The 22,577-nt window shown below is 43.1% G+C and overlaps 1 protein-coding gene across 2 annotated transcripts in view; it reads right to left on the bottom strand.

The window, feature by feature from the left end:
* The window catches only part of ctdspla (CTD (carboxy-terminal domain, RNA polymerase II, polypeptide A) small phosphatase-like a), a 42,392-nt gene that overhangs the window by 9,395 nt on the left and 10,420 nt on the right, over window positions 1–22,577 (bottom strand). Inside the window, exons 3-5 of one of the 2 annotated variants that reach the window (XM_072712160.1) lie at window positions 5,603–5,757; window positions 3,631–3,663; window positions 325–426 (exon numbers count right to left, since the gene is read on the bottom strand). In XM_072712160.1, coding sequence (XP_072568261.1) covers window positions 325–426; window positions 3,631–3,663; window positions 5,603–5,757 — 290 coding nt within the window. The remainder of the gene's footprint in view (window positions 1–324; window positions 427–3,630; window positions 3,664–5,602; window positions 5,758–22,577) is intronic. The other variant, XM_072712167.1, reaches the window with a different exon arrangement.

Below are 22,577 nucleotides of genomic sequence, written 5' to 3'. Positions count from 1 at the left end.
CCTTCAGGTCGCGAGCCTAAGGCCCCATCCGCTAAGGGCCAGGCCGCCAGCGAAAAATGGGGAAAAAAGCCAGTTGGGAATTGCCTCCTTGTGCAAACAAGGGCTTTAGCGCTGAGGCAAAGTTAATAACTTCTTAAAGTCAATCAATGACTCCTATTGAAATAGCTGCCTCACACGTCTTTCTTACAAGGGCTCTTGTTCTCGCCAGATTGAGTATATTTATCGAAACTTGTATAGTGAGCGAGAAGGAGCATGTGAACACTGCATGTGAAAAGTTAGCCACCTACATAAGCTGTTTACATTTTTTATGCAGATCAGCATTACCTTAAAGGAGCTGTGCACCAATGTTTCATCCAAGTCAATCACCACACAGTTCTTGCCGTAGTCTGATGTGTTTCTCTCAGGAAGGAGGTATTTCACTGGGGACTGGAAACATAAACAGACCAAAAATGTGGTTACGGCAGGACAAAGGAAGAAAGGATGGTTGCTGAGATAAGACGTTCTGATGAAAATACATGACATATAAGCGGGGGAAGAAATTAGGACCTGGGGTGTCCAGAAGCATGTTCTCATGAAATGGGATGACTTGACTGGTCCCAGTGGCACAAAGGACAGCACTCAATTCAGTCTGTTTTTGAGGACCTCAGCATCCTGCCTTGGGTATTTCACTTGGATGGGTTGGTGCTGTTTGTTTAATTTAAAAGGTCTTTTTCTATCCATCCAGTAGCTGAGTGCATTTGCTTTTTGCCCGACCTATAGAAAACCTTGAACCCAAACATATAACAGCAAGTGTGTTCCAAGCCGCATGTTTCAGAGAAGTGTGAATTAAAGGGTGTGTAAGACCTGTTGCTGCAGCAATGTCTTACACTACAATGTGGGGTCAAGGTGAGGTCAGCGTGGGGTAAATTAAGGGTAACCTTACCTAACTTTCTTATATTAAAATCATAAAAACTGGCTAGATAAAAATGAGCTTTCAACTATGAACTCAGGAGGACTGTGTTGGCCAGTTTGGTTCTTATGAGGTCTATAAAATACTAGTTAATTTCTTCTTAATTAAAAGCTGAAAAACTATACTAAAAAAACAACAGCTATAGTGGCTATTATCAGCATCTTCAGGATGGTGGTTAATCTGAATTAGCAGTTTGGCTAATAACTTTGTCTCACCCTGTCTGAGCTGAGAGAGATACAATGAAAACTGATGGATTTGCTAGGATCACGCAGGACAGTAAATTATGATGCTCTGGATGACCGTGATGGTTTTTGGAATAAATAAAAAAATGGCTTGATACAACCCTGAGAAATATGATGACTTCTGTGAATTTTCTTCATTCACTGGTTCTTCCCTGCCAGGCTCAGAAAATAAATCCCAAGTACATTTTCCCCTCTTAGTTAGAAATTAGGGCTTCTGTAGACTGCAGTCTTCAGCATATCAAGACAAATTGTGGAATTAAGCTCTGCTGACTTGAGACATTTAGTTTGGTGGAAACATGGGATAAATTGCATAAATCATAATTACAGTTAATTTCTTCTGTCTGTTGCATCTCCAAAAAAAAACCAACTACATACCATTTATCACCTTTTACATAAGGACATTTTTCTTCCCTGCTAGTCACTTGTCCAGTTCTAATCCAGGTCAATGTTTACTTTTGAAGGATCCCCTATCCATCCATCCATCCATCCATCCATAACCTGCAGTACAGGGTTGTGGTCCCAGGAGGCACTTGACATGGGACAGAGGACACCCTGGTTTGTGTGCAAGTCTATCGCAAGACACACACAATCATACATACAATCATGCATTGTGGCCAATTCAGAGGCAACAGTTCAATTTTAGATCTCTTTTGGACTGTAGGGGAACACTGCATTATCTGGAGAGGAGTGGAATATATGAACATGGAAACTCCACACCTACAAAGCAGAGGGTGGGAATCAGATGGTTGCTGGATCAAATCCCATTTTTAGCAGAGGTATTTTGCTGTTGGGCCATTGAGCAAAGTCCTTAATCCCACTTGCTCCAGGGCAGTGTTTCTCAACTCAGTCCTCAGGGACCCCCAGAAAGTCCACATTTTCACTCCCTCCCAGCTTCCATCACAGCTGTAGCAGGTTTTCGGTGCCTCTCGATTGCTCAGTTTGTTCTTGAATGTTTGGTTGTTTCTTGATTGTTTGGTTCAGGTGTGCTGGGAGCGGGTTCCCGAGGACTGGGTTGAGAAACGCTGCTTCAGTGAACTGGCTGACCTTGCTGTCTCAGTTGTACTTGCTTTAGATAAAAGCTTCTCATAAATTAATACATGTATGAATCTGATGCTAAAAAAAATAAGAGAATATTTAGGAAAATATTTAGGTCCAGTCTTACAATACCAGACATACAAAAAATTCTGCCACAAAAGTTGAGAGCAGGTAAAATACAAGAGAAGTGACACTATAACAAGTTTTAGCCCAACATAATATCTTTTCCTTCTCATTTCAAAATTGTACTGATTTATGGAGCGCTTTTATTGGCTGAGACAGGCTCCGCCCCTAAATCAATTTTAGACTGATCGACTGAAAACAGACTGAACCAGCTGACCACGCCTCGTTTGGGCTGCAGAGAAGTTGGTGCTGTGTGTGAAATGAAACATGGACAACGCAACAACCCTTTTCATACAGGTGATGCTACACATATGGGACCACAGAAGATCTGCCTCCCACAGAAATGGAAAGGCAGTCTTTATCATCCCGTCCGAAGTCCCAATTCCCAGAGCAACGAGAGATCTACGCAAATGTCTATGACTGTGACATTACGTCTGTAAAAGTAATTTAAAAAGTCATTTAAACCAACCTATCCTGAAGTCACCCCAGGATTTGTAACAACCATCCAATACACCCATGTAGTCTTACCCCATTCACTAGCAATCAATACCACATTGAGTTTTTAAACTAATTTAATTTAAAAATTAATTTGAATGTGAAATGTTATGAATACATAGAAAAGCTGGGGTGCCTCTGAGGAGAGGTTTGGGATCTGAAGCGGTGTTCATCTAGCCATCCAGCAAGATATCAGTATCTTTTTGGAGATAATACTCCGACACTCCTGATACTTCTTATTCTGCTATTCTTAATGTGCATAAATTTGAATGTTAAATTGTATTTTTTTGCTGTTGTTGTGAGCAATCACTTACTACCCAGATACATAACTTCAAACATTTCCTTTGACTGCTTAACACTTTTGCACAGTACTGCATCTAAGTATACATGAAGAAAAAACTAAAGTAGACCTCTTGTGACTGGAAGCATTTCTGTTACTTTTACTTTTTTTTTTTTTTTACCTCATCGTTACCATGGATACCGCAGTGAATTGTATAGCAAAGCTGTGAGAATCCCACTGGAAGCACGCTCACATCTCGCCGCAGCGATGAGACGCAGGACTCCTGCTGGCCATCCGGCGTCACTGCAAAGCTCTACTAAACTTTGAATTTATAGTTAATTCATATCCCGAGGCCCCGAGCGTAAGAAAATCCCCTCCGCCGGGTCCTTAACTGCTCAGAACCGTAAGGTCACACCGTTAATTAAATAAAGTGAACAGGCCACCCTGTTGCTCTGGGAGAAAAACGTGCGAGGGGTGAGAGAGGCAGGAAAGAGACGGATACGTACGCTAGAGGTAGGAAGGACCTGGAGCTGGTCATGCTGGGGAGGTATAGAGAGAGAAAGTGAGAATGAGACCAAACGGTTTGAAAAAGAATGGAGAGCTACACAGCGAACCGGCCTGGGCTGCGGTCATTTCCAGTTACCGCTATTGGGAAATGGCATAGACAATTACACTGGGGGTGCAGGTGGCGTTCAGATGAAAATGCTATTTGTACATATTAAGTTCAATTAAATTAAACCATACTGTACAGTTATATTTGAAAAAGTGGCTTGTGTTAGTCATATCAATGTGTAAAAATAATTTATAGTAAGTGTATTTACTATTTTTTTTTACAAATTTATCTGGATGAATGACTGTTTGGGCTCTCTCACCTTGCACCCCCTGGGAGAAAAGTCACCTATGGGTAGCAGGACTCAACTCTGTCGCTAAAGAGTGAATAATGTTAAAAAAAACAAAAACATAACATTCCCCTGCCGGCAAAGCTCATCCCACAGCATTATTTGATGCCGGGACAACAGAATAATCGAGACGTCCCTGGGGAGTTCACAGCGAGGGAGTCGAATCTCCGCCAGGCGCCTGATATACTCCGTCGTCCTCGACATAATTTCTTTCTGTACCTTCCTGGCAGGCTGAAGGAAAATGTACAGAAATGCATACAAACAACAAATGCAGATGTCTGCACTGCCTTTTAGAGTGAGCGGGGGGGGTTTACTCGCTTTTACTTTCCGGATGCTTTCAAGCAGACAGACTGAAGTGCGCTAATTTGGGAACGCTCTGTTTCTGAAGCGCTGACCCAGCTGCTTCGCCCGTCGTTCACTAAGGTCAGAGGCTGACGGGATGTACATGTACGAGCGATTCAGACCTCAGACCGCTGTCATGCTTGAACCCGAGGCCAGCATCAGGTAAGAATGAGAAACCAGGTAAAAAGAATGAAAAAGCCACATCAAGTGGTCAGGGTGAAGGGCTGCGTGTCCTGCCCCGATTGTCCGCTCCTCTCATGTGTCACGCCCCCTCGTTAACCTCATGTGGATTCCCCGTGTTTACCAGCTGTTCCTGATTGTTATCATTAGTCCATTGCATTTAGTCCGTTTCCCCAGTCCGGTCATTGTATTGTCAGTCTGTTTTTGCTTGCCTTTCTTGTGATTAAACCCCGTGTTCCCCCATTCCTGGCGTCCTGTGCTTTTGTCTGCGTTCCGTGCGCCATCAAGCGTGACACTGGGTGAGGAGAAGATTCATCTGACAGATCAAGTTATCCATCATACTGAGGCACGTAGCCAAAAGAAAAATTTGTGGCGTGTGAAGTATATAAGTCAGCATTTCCGGAGAGGTGTGTGTGCATTTCTGTGTGTGGTGCCTTGTTTTTATGTGTCAAAGCCTGCAGCTTTTGAGTGTGCTGCCATTGTTTACTTGTATCTAAGTCCCCTCATGCCTGTGTGTGTGTGTGTGTGTGTGTGTGTGTGCATGCGTATGATAGTGTTGCTGTTGTTTATGTGTTTCTAAGTCTCTGTGCGCCTTGTGTTTTTCTGTGTGTCGGGAGATGGGCAGATTCCAGCAGCGACTTGGCAAAGATGCCTGCCATCTCTGGGCCTGGCTTCGAAAGACGGCTCAGGGTTCAGCAAGTTCAGAGCAGCTGGAACGATCTGCGGGGCCCAAGAAGGAGCTACGAGACTCCTCTCAGGGACAGAAAGTGAACAAATCCAGTTACGTGTTCTCAGGCGGAGCAGAAACAAATAGGAGACTTCCATCTGTTGTGAGGGACTCTCAAGTTCAGCATGACAAATCTGTATCAGTGAGTAAACAAGACCAGAGCTGACAGGAAAAGAGGAAGGCACTGTAGCTTCAGTGCTGTCTTAGGTCTGACACGCACTACTGCCCCCTGCAGGTCCAATCAGGTAACTCTTGACCCAGTCACTGTCCCCCACTTTTACTGGTGGCTCTTTGATGGCCCTTTTGATGAGCGATAGAAGGCAGACTTACCTTTGCTGGAGTACCGTTCTCCCCAGCGGCGAGCACCGGGGGCCTGGAGCCGTGGTTGGACGTCGGCTCCACATTGTAGTCACGGAGGCAGCAGAGAAAGGTGCCAAAGATGCTCCTCTTCCTCTTTATCTTTAAGCTGCCATCCGACTGCGAGACTGAAAAACAGACAGCAAAGGCATCAGGTTTACAGAACTGGTCATGGGATTGCACCCCTGGTGGTGATTTCAGAAACTGCATGTCCCGATACCCGGAGGAATCTCAAAGAACACTGGGAGAACATGCTAATTCCACATGCATGGAGCTGGGTCTGGATTTAATCCTCCATCCCCAAAAATGTGAGGCTGTCCTCCACATCACATCAGCTCAAAAGAATAAATTAAGCAAAACACATTCAAATCAAATGTTTAGGACCGTGGGTGTGTTCTTTTTTTTTTTTTTTTACAGAAATCGCCCAGTGCAATTAACCCTAAACCTAACCCAGTTATCTCTGAGAAGACAAACACAAAGACCAGGTGCACGTTTCCATGGAGACACAGAGCCATATTCTGTCCAAAGCAGGTTCATTGCAGGTTTCGTTTGTGATCGGAAAATGCTATAGGTCCTTGAAAATCTTGCCCTGCATATCTTTATGGCCACTAGTAAACACAAATTAAACTCAAATACAAATTAAAGCACTAAAGGCATAGTACAGTTAACAGTAAGTCAATAAGTCAAACAACTGGACATACATCCATCCAATCAATTATCCAGGACAGGTGCATGGTAAAGAAAGACCGCATGATTGTACTGCATACCTGACCATGCCTGGGAAGAGATATATGTGTATGTCTATATATGTGTGTGCGTGCTATGGAGCCTATCCCAGATCATATGGGGCAGGAGGCCAAACCACCCAACTGGGTGAACTGGGTGTATTACTGGCCTCTGGATGATATAAGTTCCAGATTCCTTTAGATCTAGCCCTCGAGGAGACACCCATCATCACTGACTCCAGTTCATTTTAAACAGCCATTTGTATCATTAAGCCTCAACTGCTAAACATCAACAAGATTATTTTCATGAATCAATCCTGTGCTGAAACATTAATTCACCAAAAAATCGGCTTTTAGTTCATTTTTTATGCTTCTGTAACCATGATGAGCATATTAGCAGATCCAGACTTGTGTAATCTGTGTGGATAAATAAGCTAAAGTGCAGCTTTATGTTTTTTCACAACTTGAGCAATATATTTTATTTGAGGAACCTTTCCCCAAATGTAAATCATTTCCAGTCACAGGAAGTTTAGAACGTCTTCAGAACAAAAGTAATCAATGAGCTGAATTTGCCACATTCAGATCTTTAATCATTAGTATCAGAATATAAATAATCATACAATAATATTCACTGGTATCACAGAAGCTCAAACTGTGTGAGTCTATCTATCTAGCCTTTCAAGGACAGCATGATTGCATTGCATACCTAAGGATGCCTATGAAGAGATGTCTAGTTGCCAAGCTTGCTGTCACCTACATATGTGTCTGTATGTTATGGAGAGAAAGATGGGGTAAGAAAAAAAGGGAATTTCCCCATGGGGATCAATAGTCATTATTATTATTATTATTATTATTATTATTATTATTATTCAGCTCTGACTTTGTGTTTTGTTGATGAAGAACAATTAATTCCCATCTCAGGTAACAAGTAGTCAGGTGATCATCTGTCTGTTCTGTGGTCTGATGGTGAGTAGACTTCACTCCCATCTGGGGTACAAACATATGCTCATAAATTAACAGCAGACAGGGTCATACCAATATGCACCTGGAACACAAGACTGTTCCATCTCACTCAACTGGAGAAAAGTGTTTGAGTTTCTGTGCCCACATACTTCTCTCCAAGCTCCCATCTGTGAGGCGCTTTTGCACTAAAAATCAAGATGCATGACGATAAACATACTGTCTTTGAGGGGAATGATCATTGTTCAAATGTTCTTCAGACAAGCGGGTCTCCTCAGAGAGGTCTGCATTTTCACCCTGATCTCCATCACTGACCCCACCATTGTCTCTGTAGGCGCCAATGACTGGAGGGTCCCTTTGTGTTTCCGACTCCAGGACGTCCACGAATGTGAGGTGGGACACATGCATGCCAAATGTAGGGCTACAAAACCAAAATCTAATTCTGAGTCAGAAACAGATCCATATTCAAAAATCTGTTGTACCACACAAGTGACCCCTCACCGACAACCACGGAACAGCAAACGGCCTTTGTTTGAACCAAGAAAGCCCAAAACCCTTTGTCAAGCATGACCTTCCAGTCTCTTGCATCAACAGTAGTCTCATGTCCCTGAAGAACATTGCATTTGAATCAAAGCCAAAACTGAGTACTATAATAGTTCTAAAAAACACCCATCAAAGCATCAATATAATTTCTTTAGTGGCTTTTTGGATGCCAGCAGAAAGTCTGTCCTTCTCTATGTTCAGCACTGCCAGACTAGCACTGACCTCCTAAACACGCTTAATATTTGAGCGCATTGTTGACATTTGATTTCAGTCCAACTTCATTATAGCTCATGTGGTCTTTTTAACTCTTACCAAACTGTGGCTGACTTTTAATTTACCCAGTTATGCACGTGGCAGGGGACTGAGGTACAACGTACTTCCGAAATGTTGTTAAAACCGACCTGGGCCCTTGTGCCTCCCCCAGGTCTGTACAGGGAGCGAACAAATGAAAAACATGGCATTTTCTCCTCCGTCCACACAAAAAAGAGCTCTTTTCTTTCCAGGCAATCCTTAGTATAAAGAAAAGCACAGCATTTTGTCTCCTGTGTAACCTTAACGCAAAGAAAAACTAGATATTTTCTCCCGGGTCCAACCTTAACATGAAGAAAAACAAGATTTTCTGTCACCGACCGGGCCTTAACATCCAGAAAGGTGAGGTGTTTCCTCTCCCGCTGTTTGGTTTTTATCTGAACTTCCCAACAGAAGCGTCTAATAAAGAGACTCTAGACAACCCACTGCTTGCCCTGAATGCCACTTGAACAGCACGAACCGAGTCGCTGTTGCCGTTCCCCTACGCCTCTGTGTTTATCTGTATGGCCGGACAAATAATGGACTCAACGCCGACAAGAGTGATCAGGGACGTTCCTCGGCCTCCCCGCAGCTTTCAGCCTCAGCACTGATTCCTGCACGTAAGCACACATAGAAGTGCTCAAACCAAAAACAAAGGCTAATGTAAATATGTATAGAATCGGAATCTAAGTCATTTTATTCGCCATGTACAAAAAGCACAAGGAATTCAAGACTCTTTATTGCCAACATATATACACATGGAAAAACCGTTTCTTTGGCCCACCAATGGTGTTACACATACATACAATATAAATAAAATTAAATATAGATACTGTACAAAACAGTGTTAGATTTCGTGCATGTGTGCAGTGTAGTGCAGATAAAGAATGTCCAGGTGTAATACAAAAAGACAAACAAGACTTTTTTTGGTGGCGGCAGGACTATACAATTTAAACATACTGTCCGGAAAAAAAAAAAAAGTACCCAAGTCGACCAAACAATGGATATAATAGATGAAGATAAAGAGAGAGATAGAGAATAAGAAACTGTGCTGTAAATAAATAAACATGTAGACGTATGGATTAGGGCAGTATGACAGGATGTGGGGTACAGACAGTTTGGGTCATGTGCAAATGAGAATAAAGTACAGTGGGTGAGTAAGTGTAGACATGTCCCATGGGTGGCAACGTGCTTCTCAGGGGCCCGTGTTTAGGAGGGTAATAGCCTGGGGGAAGAAGCTATTTGGATGGTGAGTTGTCCTAGTCCGCCTGGGCCTGGAGTCTATCCAGAGAAACAGAGGACTGGACACACCCTGGATGGGTGCCTGTACATCACAGACACACTAAAGGCAGCTGTACACTTCTAAGGATGTCCGGACAAAATTAAATCACATCTGCGAGAACAGTCTTTCACAAACTTAAAACGATGCTGCCACCTTGTTCATTCTACATTATGACACAACCCAAGAAGGCGCAGAATGTTTTCAATGGAGCAGACCCACTTACTGAGCACAAATAAACATATTGTGGTAAGTGCATGAATCATTCTGATAAAGGAGATGACAAATCTTTTAAAATGGAAGTCTCTTTTGTTTATTAACAGTCACTCTTGGTTTAACATGAAGAAATGCACAGACACAGAAGCCAACAATTTACACAACACTCACGGTTACACACCAACGTAACACACACACTCCACTACAAACTTTACAGTTACGATATTTACCATATTAATTTACACTATTTACACACGATGCAGCCAAAAGCATGCTGGTAACTGCATAATTATAGTCCAGGTATAGCTCCATGGCGTCATATTATGTCAGCCAACCATGGGAAGCAGACGGGATCAGAACAAACAATAAAGTTTGCCTTGGGGACCCTATGCAGCCAATGCACCAAAACTGCTAAAAGGATGTCAGTTCAATCAAATTCTTTAGAAGTACGTAGCCACCTTAAGGGTAACTTAAACACCGTTTCACCTAGCTAGATGGTTGAAACCAGGATTAACAAGGAGGGTGAGAATCGAACCCCCAACACTGAAGGTTTAGGGGCTGACCAGTAAAGCATCAGGGGGTATAACATATTGAGTCACCAGTGAAGCACCAGGGGATATAACATACTGAGCCACCAGTGAAACACCAGGGGGTATAACATACTGAGCCACCAGTGAAGCACCAGTGGGTATAACATACTGAGCCACCAGTGAAGCACTAGGGGGTATAACATACTTAGCCACCAGTGAAGCACCAAGGGATATAACATACTGAGCCACCAGTGAAGCAAAAGGGGGTATAACATACTGAGCCACCAGTGAAACACCAGGGGATATAACATACTGAGCCACCAGTGAACCATCAGTGGGTATAACATACTGAGCCACCAGTGAAGCAAAAGGGGGTATAACATACTGAGCTACCAGTGAAACACCAGGGGGTATAACATACTGAGCCACCAGTGAACCATCAGTGGGTATAACATACTGAGCCACCAGTGAAGCAAAAGGGGGTATAACATACTGAGCCACTGATAAATCCTCCAAAACTTGATTGAAGGCTGCATTCTGTGTTTGAGAGCAACCACACTAAAAACATGATAGTCCCAAGGCTCCAGGTTCATTGTTAAACATGTAATTTTAATAGGAGGCTGTCGATAATGTCCCCGCAGGAATTCACAAACTCCTTCATAATCCTTTTATAAGATTTCCTCATTTGACGACATTTACTAGAAGTCTCCAAAAACGGCTTTAAAGAACAAGGGATAAGGTAGGTTTTCCGAGGCAGTAATCCCGCTGCATCACTTTGTGGGGGAGGAATTCCCACAGGGCCCTTAGGGTGTCCGTATCCTTCCTCCGAGACATAACACTACCTCAGACTCACCCCATTTTTTAATTCCCTCTAACCACAGGAATTTGCTCCTAGTCTGGACTTTTGACAATTGAGAATGACTCTGCTGTCAGCCAAAACTGCGCATATTCACGGCAGCCTAGACTACAAACCTCCAGGCTGTCCAGTAAACAGACTCTCTATAACTGGGTTTTATAATTATTCCAGAGCATCGATCAATTACTGAACTTTCAAGAAACTGCTACAACACAAACACAATCTGACCAGGAAAAGTACTCCAATTTCCAAAGTAACGCAAAATGGTATTTTTGTATTTTCCAGTTTAGATACATTGCATTCTGAAGAACTGATTGCAATCTTGCAAGAATGTTTGCTAGAAAAAAAACACTGTTTCTATAAAGAATTCTTAGCAATGCTGTGGTTTAGGGTCAAATTGTATTTTCTTGGTAAACAAGCTTGACTGTACAGCCCTGTAGCATAAAGGATTCGGCGTGTCATGGTCTTTTGTGTCACAGTACCTCGGTAAGGAAATTTGCCCTTGAGGAGAAAGAACGATTTTGTAAAATTGGAGGGAAAATGAAACAAAGGAGAAAGAAACCACAATGGATGTCTGAAGGAAATTCCTGACATTCCTGGCAGGAGACGACAACAACAGCCGGCTCCGTGGAACAGAATAAAAACGTGTTACTTAAAAAAATGTAAATCCCAGTGTGCTGGAAAATAAACAGCCTTTATTTTTTTGTCAACTGACAGCAAGATGAGTGTATGGAGATGGAGGGAAGGTCATTCACATTGCCGAGATCCAGGCGTCCGTGCCTTCACAATTCGCATGGAAAAGCTATTGGTTGTCGAACGGCAACAATTATCTTTTATGTGAATGCGGTGCGGAGTCTTCAAGCACCAAACATGTCTACCGGCGCCAGATTACTGTGATTGCGGGGCCAGGAATGCCATTCCCGTCCAAAATGAAAGTGGTAATCCCTGCTGATTTGTGGCAAGGGGACTGAGCGTTCCTTACTCGCAGTGTCGGGGGCGACAGCGCAGGGCCGTCTGGGCAGCCTGGCAGAGCAGAGTCACAGTATGTTCATGCTGGTTTCATCTGAGCATCTTCAGCTTCCATATAAGTCACACCAACTAACTAAAGAGTCCATGGAATTAATCATATATACTCTACATACAAATATACTGCACATATAAGCTAACTTAAGGTATGCTAAGATAAAATAAGGTTTATTGATCCCAGATTTTATTTCCTAGTCAGACAACTTTGAGGCTAAGCAGCGGTACTTGGCTTTTTCTGATATCACGATGCTGGTTAACTTCTCAGTGGAATACATCACCGCAGTAAGCTACATGGCTGACTTGCTCAAGAGCAGGGGATGTTTCATGCTCACGCATCTCAAACAGTGTTTGGACCAATCAGAGAGAATATAATGCCTGACGTAACAAACGGATTTTCCCAAGCTCTCCACTCCACCGCTCCGCTATTCTCCATTCCACTAAATGGCTTGCCATTGAGAATCCTGTGACTGCAGTAAAGTTAGCTGTACTTTGGATATTATTTCGGACTGTAATTCCTTTAAACAAACAAAGTCAGGCAGTTTTTAATCACATACCATTCATGTCCACAGGCACACCGATCATTTTTGCATTTTGAGCCATTTCACTGTGTGCTAAATCTTACTATCTATGAAAAGAGGTGCTCTCTGCCATAACGAGATATTGCTTCAGCATTTTGAGTTGAATTGAACTTCTGCACCTCCTTGGTTTTACAGATTACAGCCGAATTTCAATTAATATTTTAATGTTCACATGTGCACTTTACATTCAATAGCTCTCTTACAGTCACTGGTGGTAAACGGACAGAGTGCAATTATTAATAAAGATACAGAAAGCATAGAAGTACATAATCTGAAAATCAAGTGGTGTGTATTGTCCCCCATAGTCCATTGCTAAAACCACAATTTATCAAACATGTCTATATCATATAGTTTTATGTCTATATCATTTAGTTCTATAGTTATTAGTCCATTTATTTTACCCTTATCTACTGTGACAAGTTTATTTACCACTGACTAATAAAAAGCAATATGAAAAAAAGACTAAGAATAATTATGAAAACCACAAAGCACATGTTTGAAAATTAAGTCAATTATTGACATTCTTAACGACAATCAAACTGAACGTATGCATTTGCACTGCCAGCAATTTGTTGCCAGTATGCCTTTCTAGCTTTGTCGGCAGCCACGGTGTTGGTCTTTGCCGTTATTGTACTTTTTATTCTTCATATTTTACCATAATAATTTTCCATTCCGCTACATTGAAATAGTGAAGCACCAGGGGATACTGCCCTGTTGTAATCCGTGCTTACATGATCGGTTGACTGTTGCGCACAGCACGCTTTTATGGGAAATAATCCTGGTTTCAGTAAGAAAACCTGGCTAGATTGCTGATAGTCAGCATCACAATACCGTGTATCTCGGATTGCATTTGTGTGGTTTTGTAAAGCTGGAACTTATCTTCTAACCCTGACTTTGTTAAACTAGACTTGTGATATAGGCCCCTGAGGTCAGTCATTTTAACACAGAATAAACACGATAAAACACAGAGGCATAGCTACAGGACAGGCAAGGCAGGCAATTGCTGGGGGCCCGGAGCTGGGAGGAGGCCCCTGAGGACAGTTGATTACATAGTATAAAGTAATAGTACAAAGCAGATAAATGTGCTTTAATTTTTGTATTTTGTTTTTCCCTTAAGTTAAAATAAAGGATTTGTGTTTATTAAATTCTCTTTGTTAATATTATTAATTTAGGGTGTGTTCACACTTGGCTCGATTCAACCAATTTAAGTGGACTCAGGGTGTTTCCCACATAAAACAAACCATACTGTATGTGAATGCTCCAAACAAACTCAGACCCCCCCCCCTCCCAAAGCAAACTGATCTCAGACCACCTCAAATCCAGATTTGTTGGCTGACAATATACAAATGGACAATGCACCCAGCTTGCTTCGCTTTTCTCTGTCCTTTTTGGCCACTATGGGATAACATGCAGTGCTGATGTCACAACTGTCAAAACATTATGAATTCTACAGATAGACACTAATTTATACAATAATGTACAATAACAGCAAAGAGCAACACCATAGCCACCTCCAAAGCTAGAAATGCATGCTGGCAACAACTAATCTATAATATTAATTAACCGATACTTAAATGAATTTTTTTTTGTTTTTTAAATCTAATGGAGGTCCTCCTTTACAGGGATACCTACGTTTCAGCTGAGAATTACACAAGGGTTGTCAGTTGCATCAAACCTAAGCCAGATGTTATTTGGCATTGCTGAAGCATATGTTCTCTCCTTAGAATAATGTCTGAATTTTTTGGTGGTCTTTGTCTCTGTTTAAATACTTCACAAGCAAAAAGAAAGCACATGTTGCCAGTATAAGCACAGCCATCTTACTGAGGCAGAAATGACTCTCATGACCAGTTCAGTGTCCAGAAGCACCAAGTGTGAATGTGAAGTGGTCTGAGACCATTTAAAGGATGAAGTGCACCAGAAAGTGAACTGAGTGCTTTTGGAAGGCCGTGGACAATGTGAATCCAAAGATAAATTAATTCTCTTTCTTTTGGCCCACTTTCTGGTCCTCTAAAAGCGGACTGAGTTTGGTTTGTTTAAAGAGTAAGATATGTGAAAGCACCCTTAGACTTCATGGTAAAATAATGGTAGTAAATTTGACCATGTCAGGGGGAGGGTGAGTTTGAGGGCCTTCGGAGCCCCTAGTATCACCTCTGATAGCACCAGACAACTCAGGTGAAAGAAATAAAAACCCTCTGATGTTGTGTCAATGAACTGTGTCTCTATCCATCAGCATCCAGTAATATCTCTTGCCGTTTCTGTGCAGACATCCCTACCAGCTATGTGCAGAGACAAAAGCAGGGGACATCTGTCACGGGGCCAGTCATGCACTCACACATGCAATCACACACTAAGGGCACTAGCTGCATGCTTTTGGGCTGCGGAAAGGTAATACAGGGAACTCAAAGGTTATGTAAATAAATGAACATGTAAACCTCACACAGGGCTGGGAACTGACCCTGGTGCTATTAGCTTCCAATGCTGCTCATTAAACCACTACGTAATACATTAATGCTTTTTTCGTAGAGCTTGCGCTTCATTCCCTGGGTCACATGACAAAATACTGCTATACAAATACTATTTACATTTTTATTTTTTGGAAAGCAGTGTCAGCTAGTTCTTGGAACAAATTTCAGATCAGTATATCAAACCTGGGCTTCAAACCAGCAACCTTCTGATAACAAGCAGAGTATCCAAACCCACTCAGACAAACTGCGTCTCCAATTTCGTAGGTAGAATGGCAAAGGGGTTTTCTGCATCATGACTCCGCGCCACGGCAATACGCCAAGGTTGGAGCAAACGTGCCATTACACTCGAGTACATCTAATGCACCATATGGCAGAGACGCTATGCAGACCAGGTGCTGCGAGAGGAATCAGATTTAAAAAGCAGCAGGGTAATAATATTCCTCACTTAACCTCATAAAGTCTCACAAACGCAACACAGGCGTAGGAGATACATCCATCGGCAGGGTCATGGTGGCCTCCAGCCTATCCCAGAATGCACTAGGCAGCAGGGAAAACCACATGATTACAAGGCACACCCACAATGGGCAATGAGTTACAGAACTACCAGGCTTAGGACACTAATACATTAAATGCATTTTCTAGGATATTTAAAGGCCATAATTCATACAGCGGAGCCAACCTTTTCATTAGCCAATAACATGCTTTGAAGTGATGTGTGACAGGGGAGGGGCCACTCTGTGGGCCAATCAGCTTTCATCTGTGGTCCTGTCCCTGTTTAAGCCCCAGATTAACTGATAAATATCCCATCATACTTCTTATATTAGCCTTGTTACACTGATATGGGAACAGGTGCATTGAGGACATCTGGCCTGTATATGACTGCAATGGGCTACACTGGCAGAAGCCTGTTTTATCCTAGTGGTAATTAGGCACAGCTAAATGAACAAGCTCTGCATCAGCCATTGCCTTGCCCTCCATCTTGCAGAGATGTTACTGTTACCTACCACAGTGACCTTATTTTCTCTTAATTCCCCCTCTTGTTACATTTTTTTTGTTCAATAGAAGCTGCAATATGTGTTTTTGAGAGAAAGTAGGGTCTTTCTGTGCTTCTAAGGATCTACAACTGAAAGCTCTGAACAGATGTTGCTATGGATGGGTCAAACATTGATTTTCACAGGACTATCACTGGACACTACGTGCAATATTGTGGCATGTTTAAAAGCAATACAATTACTAGATGGCCGATTTACAACCTTATGCTGGAAAGAAGCTGCACATATACAACATCATGACACACTCCAGGTAAACAACCACCCTGTACTGGATAAACTGTTGGATGAAAGATGGATGGACGCATGGGCGTCGCCGCCATTAAATCAGAGGGGGACGTGTCCCCCTCACATTTCATAATTATTTGTTTGGACCCCCCCCCCCACATTTAACATAAAACATTAGTTTTATGCCAGTGTGCCCCCCCCCCCCACACACATTCAAAATGCTTCTGACGCCCCTGGATGGATGGATGGATGGATGGATGGGTATGGTGTTGCATATACTGCAATAACAAACTATATTTATGACAAAAAGCTTTCCTTAAAACAAATTTTTTTTAATGCAAACGTTCACAACAATTTCATGTTAGAAGCCCATCCATCGAACCATCATCTACCTATCCATCAATCTATCTTCCATAACTGCTTCTCTGGTGCAAGGTCATGGTGGGCCTGGAGTCTATCCCAGGAAGCACAGGGCATAAGGGACATGCTAGTGTAGGAAAACTAATTAACTGAAACACAGGCCAGACCCCTGCCTTCTTCTTACATAACCAACCTGGAATAAAATAACAAGGGCAGTCTGGGGGGGGGGGGGGGGGGGGTTGGGGCTGAGAGAATCGGCTGGCTGGGGGTGTGAATTCTCCAGGCACACTCTGATGGAGCACCAATGAGAGTGGGGGCTTATGCCAAGACATATTCGTATGTATGAGCCAGCCTTCAGTACCCGGCAAGGCGGCTCAGCATTGCATTACATCATGTGCACAACACAAGTAACACAACTCCAGGATTAGCCAGTCAAAAAGCTATGTGGCTCCAAGATCCAGCAGACCAGTGCATTACTGCATTGTATTACAGTGCATCACATTGTATATGTTTGAGTGAATGGTGTGTGATTGTGCCCTGTGTTGCTTGGCGCCCCATCGTGAGTTGTTCCCTGCCTTGTTGCTGTGGCCAAGGATTGGCTTTATATTTAGGGGGTTTCATTCTTGTATTTATCTTATACTTTAAAAAAGACTCCGGTGTGTTAATTGAAGTGTTTCAACTGTAGCCACAAACAGACGGATGAGTCCAGGACTGAAACCAGGCACCCGTCTTTCATAACAGCTTACTTTGGACAGGGCTGCAATGAGTCTGAAGCCTCACCTAAGAATACAAGGCAGCGGATGCCCCGGACAGGACGAGGACATCCCAGGGCACACACTCAAACACTAGGGACTATTCAGAAACACCAGTTGCACAGGTGATTCTAAGATTCTTTAAGCATACACTCCTGACTTCATGTTTTTGGGCTGCAAAAGGAAGCTGGTGTTTCCAGAGGAACACGAACATGGGCTGAACATACAAACTCCACAACCACAACAAGAGTAGAATTCAGACCCCCAATCTGGGAGGTTTGTGCCCACTGAGCCATTGTTACTGAAAACTAATTATGGTTAAATTGCCCCAAACAGAATTACATTGCTACAATTACATTACTTTACATTACAATAATGCAGACTGATAGCAATTACTTTTATCAATAAAAAGGACATACAATTATGAATCTACGGAACAGTATGCAACTGGGAAATTTCACTGCACACAGCCTGGGGAGAAATTAATGCAAAATAGTAGAAATGGAAGGTTGATATAAAGGGAAAGATGCTGGTGATTTATTAGGTGTCAAAAAAGTATGACGGTATTTCAGATGTGCTAAAAATGCATGTTTTGAGCACCTGCCCCGAATTCCATCATGGATTAAGCAGATGTGATACGAACGCTTTTTTACCCCACATCGCCCCCCTTAAGGTAAAGCCCAAAACGTCTGTGGTACTTTATGAGCAGGTGTGGGCTGTGAACGACAAAGACAACCATATGGGAGGAGCCGTGGATGGACAGACGGATGTGATGCTGCTTAAACCCACTAACAGATTTTGACACAAACAATGTTTCCAATCCATAAACAGGTATATGCAGCTGTGGGAATTTCCACTGCAGTCAGGGGTGTATAGTGGGGCAGGGTCACAGGCCACAGCCCCCCCTTGACAGCTGATAGGCCTGGAGCCTATCCCAGGCAAGGGTACAGCCTAGACACTTACACCTTATGGGCAGTTTAGAGATGCTACCGTGCCTAACTGCATGTGTTTAGACAGTAGGAGAAAACTGGAAGAAGCCCCACATGAACAGAAAGGGCTGGATTCAAAAGTCCAGGCCTGAAGATCAGAGGAAACAGTAGTACCCACTGAGCCACCATGCCACCCCTAAAGCCCTACAAACCACTTTCGAAAGAGAAGCGTAGGAAAGACAGCCAGCCAGGCCCAGAACAGAGTGTCTGACAGGCAAAGGTGGCTTCTTCCCGTAGCAGAAAATTGTCTGAGATAACTGTAGTTACAAAGTCCTGATGAGAATCTGCGGTGACAGCGGGGGAATCCTTCAGCAGGACAGCTGAGAGTCGCTTGGGGGAGGGAAATCCCCCCGTTCTGCTGACCATGCTCTACGGACAGGTGGGAGTGGGGTGGAGTGGTGCGGTCATGCCACAGTTGCACCATGACCGCCTCCGATCGATCATATGGTGCACAGCATCCCTAACATCACCCTTTCATCATCATAAGCACATCTACTGGAGGACAGTGTAAAAACTGGGCCAAAATGCTTCAGATTCAACATATCATTTCTCTTTCCAGAGATACCACACATAAATAATTCTTTTGTGAAAACAAAAGATATTTCGTACTCTTTTTGGCAAACTATGCCTTGTCCTTATTTCTTTCAAAAATCACACTGAAATTATTCACTGATCAGAGTCAACAAGCTTTCAACAAAAATATTTGTCAATTTCACCATCAATTTCCTCACATTAGGTTCCAAAATAACCCCACTAAAGTAGGCACGAAAATAAAGCCTTTTTGAGAGATTTGTAGCAAAATACCACAATCAATAAGAGAAACTGGCCATGGAAATGCAAACGAGGTCTGCACTCATCGGGGTAGGGGGTATGCCAGTAGCCCTATCTCAAAAACAGAGAACGACTTGAAATTTTTGTCTTTGTTTGGTATCGAAATAAAACATTCTGACCTACAAAATGGGCAGCATGGTGGCACAGTGGTTAGCACTGTTGCCCCCACCCCAGAAACCAGCGTTTGAGTCTCTGCCATGGCACCATATGTGTGGAGCTTGCATGTTCTCCCTGTGTCATTGTGGAGTTTCCTCCAGGTACTCCGGTTTCCCCCCACAGTCCAAAAACATGCTGAGGTTAATTGGATTTACCAAATTGCCCAAAGGTGTGAATGGAATGTCCTGGCCTGGGTTGCTCCCCGGATGGATGGACTTATTAAATCTATCCTGGGTCAATTTTTTCTGCCAGAACCTAATATAAATGAATAAAATGCCAAAGTCCCATCTTGGCTAGGCTCCCGTGACCCCCATGCTTCATCAGAAGTGGAGAATCGATGCCTGAATCCCACGTCCCAGTACTGCCGCACAAAACAAATGTCTTCTTCACCCATACCCATGACATAGCCATGACAATGACAGTAAGCCAATAGTGTTTTGGTATTTCTCCATGGCCACATAACAGATTCTACATGGATTTATTTCTGATGTTATGAGCGACTTTTCTAGCAACAGGTATTACTTGCAATGAACGTTTATCCAGTCTTGAGAATAATGAGCCAGAGGCTACCTTGGAAGGCATGGTGAATGGTGCAGGGTTCATTCCAGATGACACTGACGCATGCAAAAAGTGCACCTCCACAGCGAGGCTCAATCTATAATCTCCAATCTGCCTGAATGGCGTGCTTCTGACAAAAAACGGAAACCCATGACATCATGAGATCAGAAATGCTCAGGAGATACCAAGCGAGATACTAACATTAAAACAGATAGATGCTCCTCACTTTATGATGGTTGACTTACAGTATTTTGACTTTACGGTGATGCAATAGCGATGCATATTCAGCAGTTAACTTAAAATTTTGATCTCTTCCCGGGCCGGTGATATACCTCCTACAGATATGATACCTCCTACAGATGCCGGCCGATGGCTGCATCCGCCCAGCCACACCTCTAGTTTCAGTAGCAGATGCAAGCATAAACATCTCATACAGTGTTTAACATCGTATCATAGATACTTATTTACTTATCATATCATATTCATATATGACCTACAATATTTTCCACTTACGATGGGTGCATCATGATGAAACCCCATCATAAGCTGACAAACACATGCATCAGTGATATTCACAGTATTACAGTGAGTAAAAGGGCCAAAGGGATAATAAAAATAAATTATAAATATTGTTTCAGTCCAGACCTCCTGTTTCCCAAGAACATAATCCTCTATTTGAGGGATTCCCTAGCATTGTGGTGTCATTTGAGAGATGTGATCCCTCTAGTGGGGGCTGTGTTAGCCCACTGAACCAGTGGGATGACCTCAGAAATCCCGTACATGGTGCCTTCGGATGGGACTCCTCATCGGGTACCAAACCATCGACTCTGGCTGGGAGCTGGAAGGGAGTAAAAATGCAGACTGTCTGAGAGTCCCTGACGACTGGGTTGAGAAACACTGATGTACCAGAAAAGTGAAATTTATTCCAAGTACTCTACAACACTCTTCTTCTACTTGCTAAGACTGAAGTGATGTAGATGTGTAAATGTTATTTGGGTTAAGAGCTTCTGTGATGTGACTCAGATGGCAAGTGGGAGTGATTCCCACAGGCTGTCACCATGTGTTCAGCAGGGATATCGAGAGATCCTCAAGGCCGCTCTGATCTGATTACCGGGCTCATCCAAAAGGGTCCTGAATGTCTCAAGATTACTTGAGCAGAACATTCCAGATCATCTGTAGAGAATTATGAAAGCCTCTGGACCTCTTATACCTCCTTGAAACAAAGCCTTAAGTTAGAATAAATCTCATTTCACACAAGTCATCCGCCCACAGGGACCTAAACTTTACCACGGAGACTCCCTGTTCACAAGTGGAGATGTGGTAATCAGCAAAATGAAGTGAGAATTTTTTTTTTTCAAGGCATCAGCAGTTTTAAACTTGCTTATGCTAATCTTATATGCTACATACTGAACAGCATTTATCACAACCTAGTCTATCAGCATAATGCTAACTATGCTCTTCAGATGAGGTTTAAGATAGAATTCGTTCCTATTTTTGCCCGCTAGCTGTTTTGAGTCATGTGAGTATTTTAATTGTGTCCGTTTATGAAGAGTGGGATTCTGGCACAAGGTTGGTCACCCATTTGAAATAATGTTTTATTGGCCATTTGCACAAGAACGAATACAGGTGCACTGGAATGCTTTTTTTGCACAGGGCCAGCCAAAGGCTTAAGGGCCTTGCTCAAGGGTACAATGGACATGTGACTATTTTGCCCAGGTCAGGGGTGGTGAGTGACGCAGTGGGCTAAGCCACTGTGTTTGTGATCAGAAGGTCGCTGGTCTGAGCCCTAGCCTCAGCAGAATAGTCACATTCCCACAGGCTCTTGAGCAAGCCCTTTAACCCCCTACTCTGAGGATGCTGCATGTTGGTCAACCCTACACTGTGACACCCCCCCCACCCCCCCAAGTTCTGTTTGAACTGGTGGGTGACCCTCCAGTCACAGGCACATAGGCCTAACCAGCGGCACACCACACCAAGTAGCATGTCCTGCCAGCCCCATATTGAGTGCTCTTGATGACCAGCTGGTTCTTAGGTCAATTCAACCACCTCTGAGAGGAAGAGCCTGCGGGGAACTAAAGGAAACCCAGTCAATAGGGGCAACCACTGTACCATAAATAGAGCATGTAACAGATGATTAACAGTTTATCATTTTCATGGCTCGTCATCTAGGCAGCTTCTGTGCTTTATTACCTGGGAACATCTACATTCTGTCAATCGTGGCTCAGTTTTGGGGTCTTCCCAAAAGTCTGGGCTTATTTTGCATTCTGGCATGTCAATAAATCTCCCATTTCACTCCTGCTTTATCCTTGGCACCAAATCCCAGCTCTGTGGTTGCTGCTAAATGTCAAAAAGACTCTTTACTTGTCTAAGGAAAAAAAAGGTGCTTTTAGCTTGATTTCTTCTGAGGACGAAGACAATGCTTGGCTTGGGATTGGCTAACCGTACGCCCATATACGAATAATGAACCCAATTCGCTGTTTGCTTATACAAGGTTCGTGTTTACCTTTCCTTTCCTTTAAATGTTACGCAGAAACATGTGTCTGAGAGGTGGTTTGAAAC

Source organism: Paramormyrops kingsleyae, chromosome 1, assembly GCF_048594095.1.
Source record: "Paramormyrops kingsleyae isolate MSU_618 chromosome 1, PKINGS_0.4, whole genome shotgun sequence".
Classification (NCBI taxonomy): Eukaryota; Metazoa; Chordata; class Actinopteri; order Osteoglossiformes; family Mormyridae; genus Paramormyrops; species Paramormyrops kingsleyae.
The sequence above is the reverse complement of the archived record's forward strand: the minus strand, read 5'-3'. Positions and strand labels throughout refer to the sequence as shown.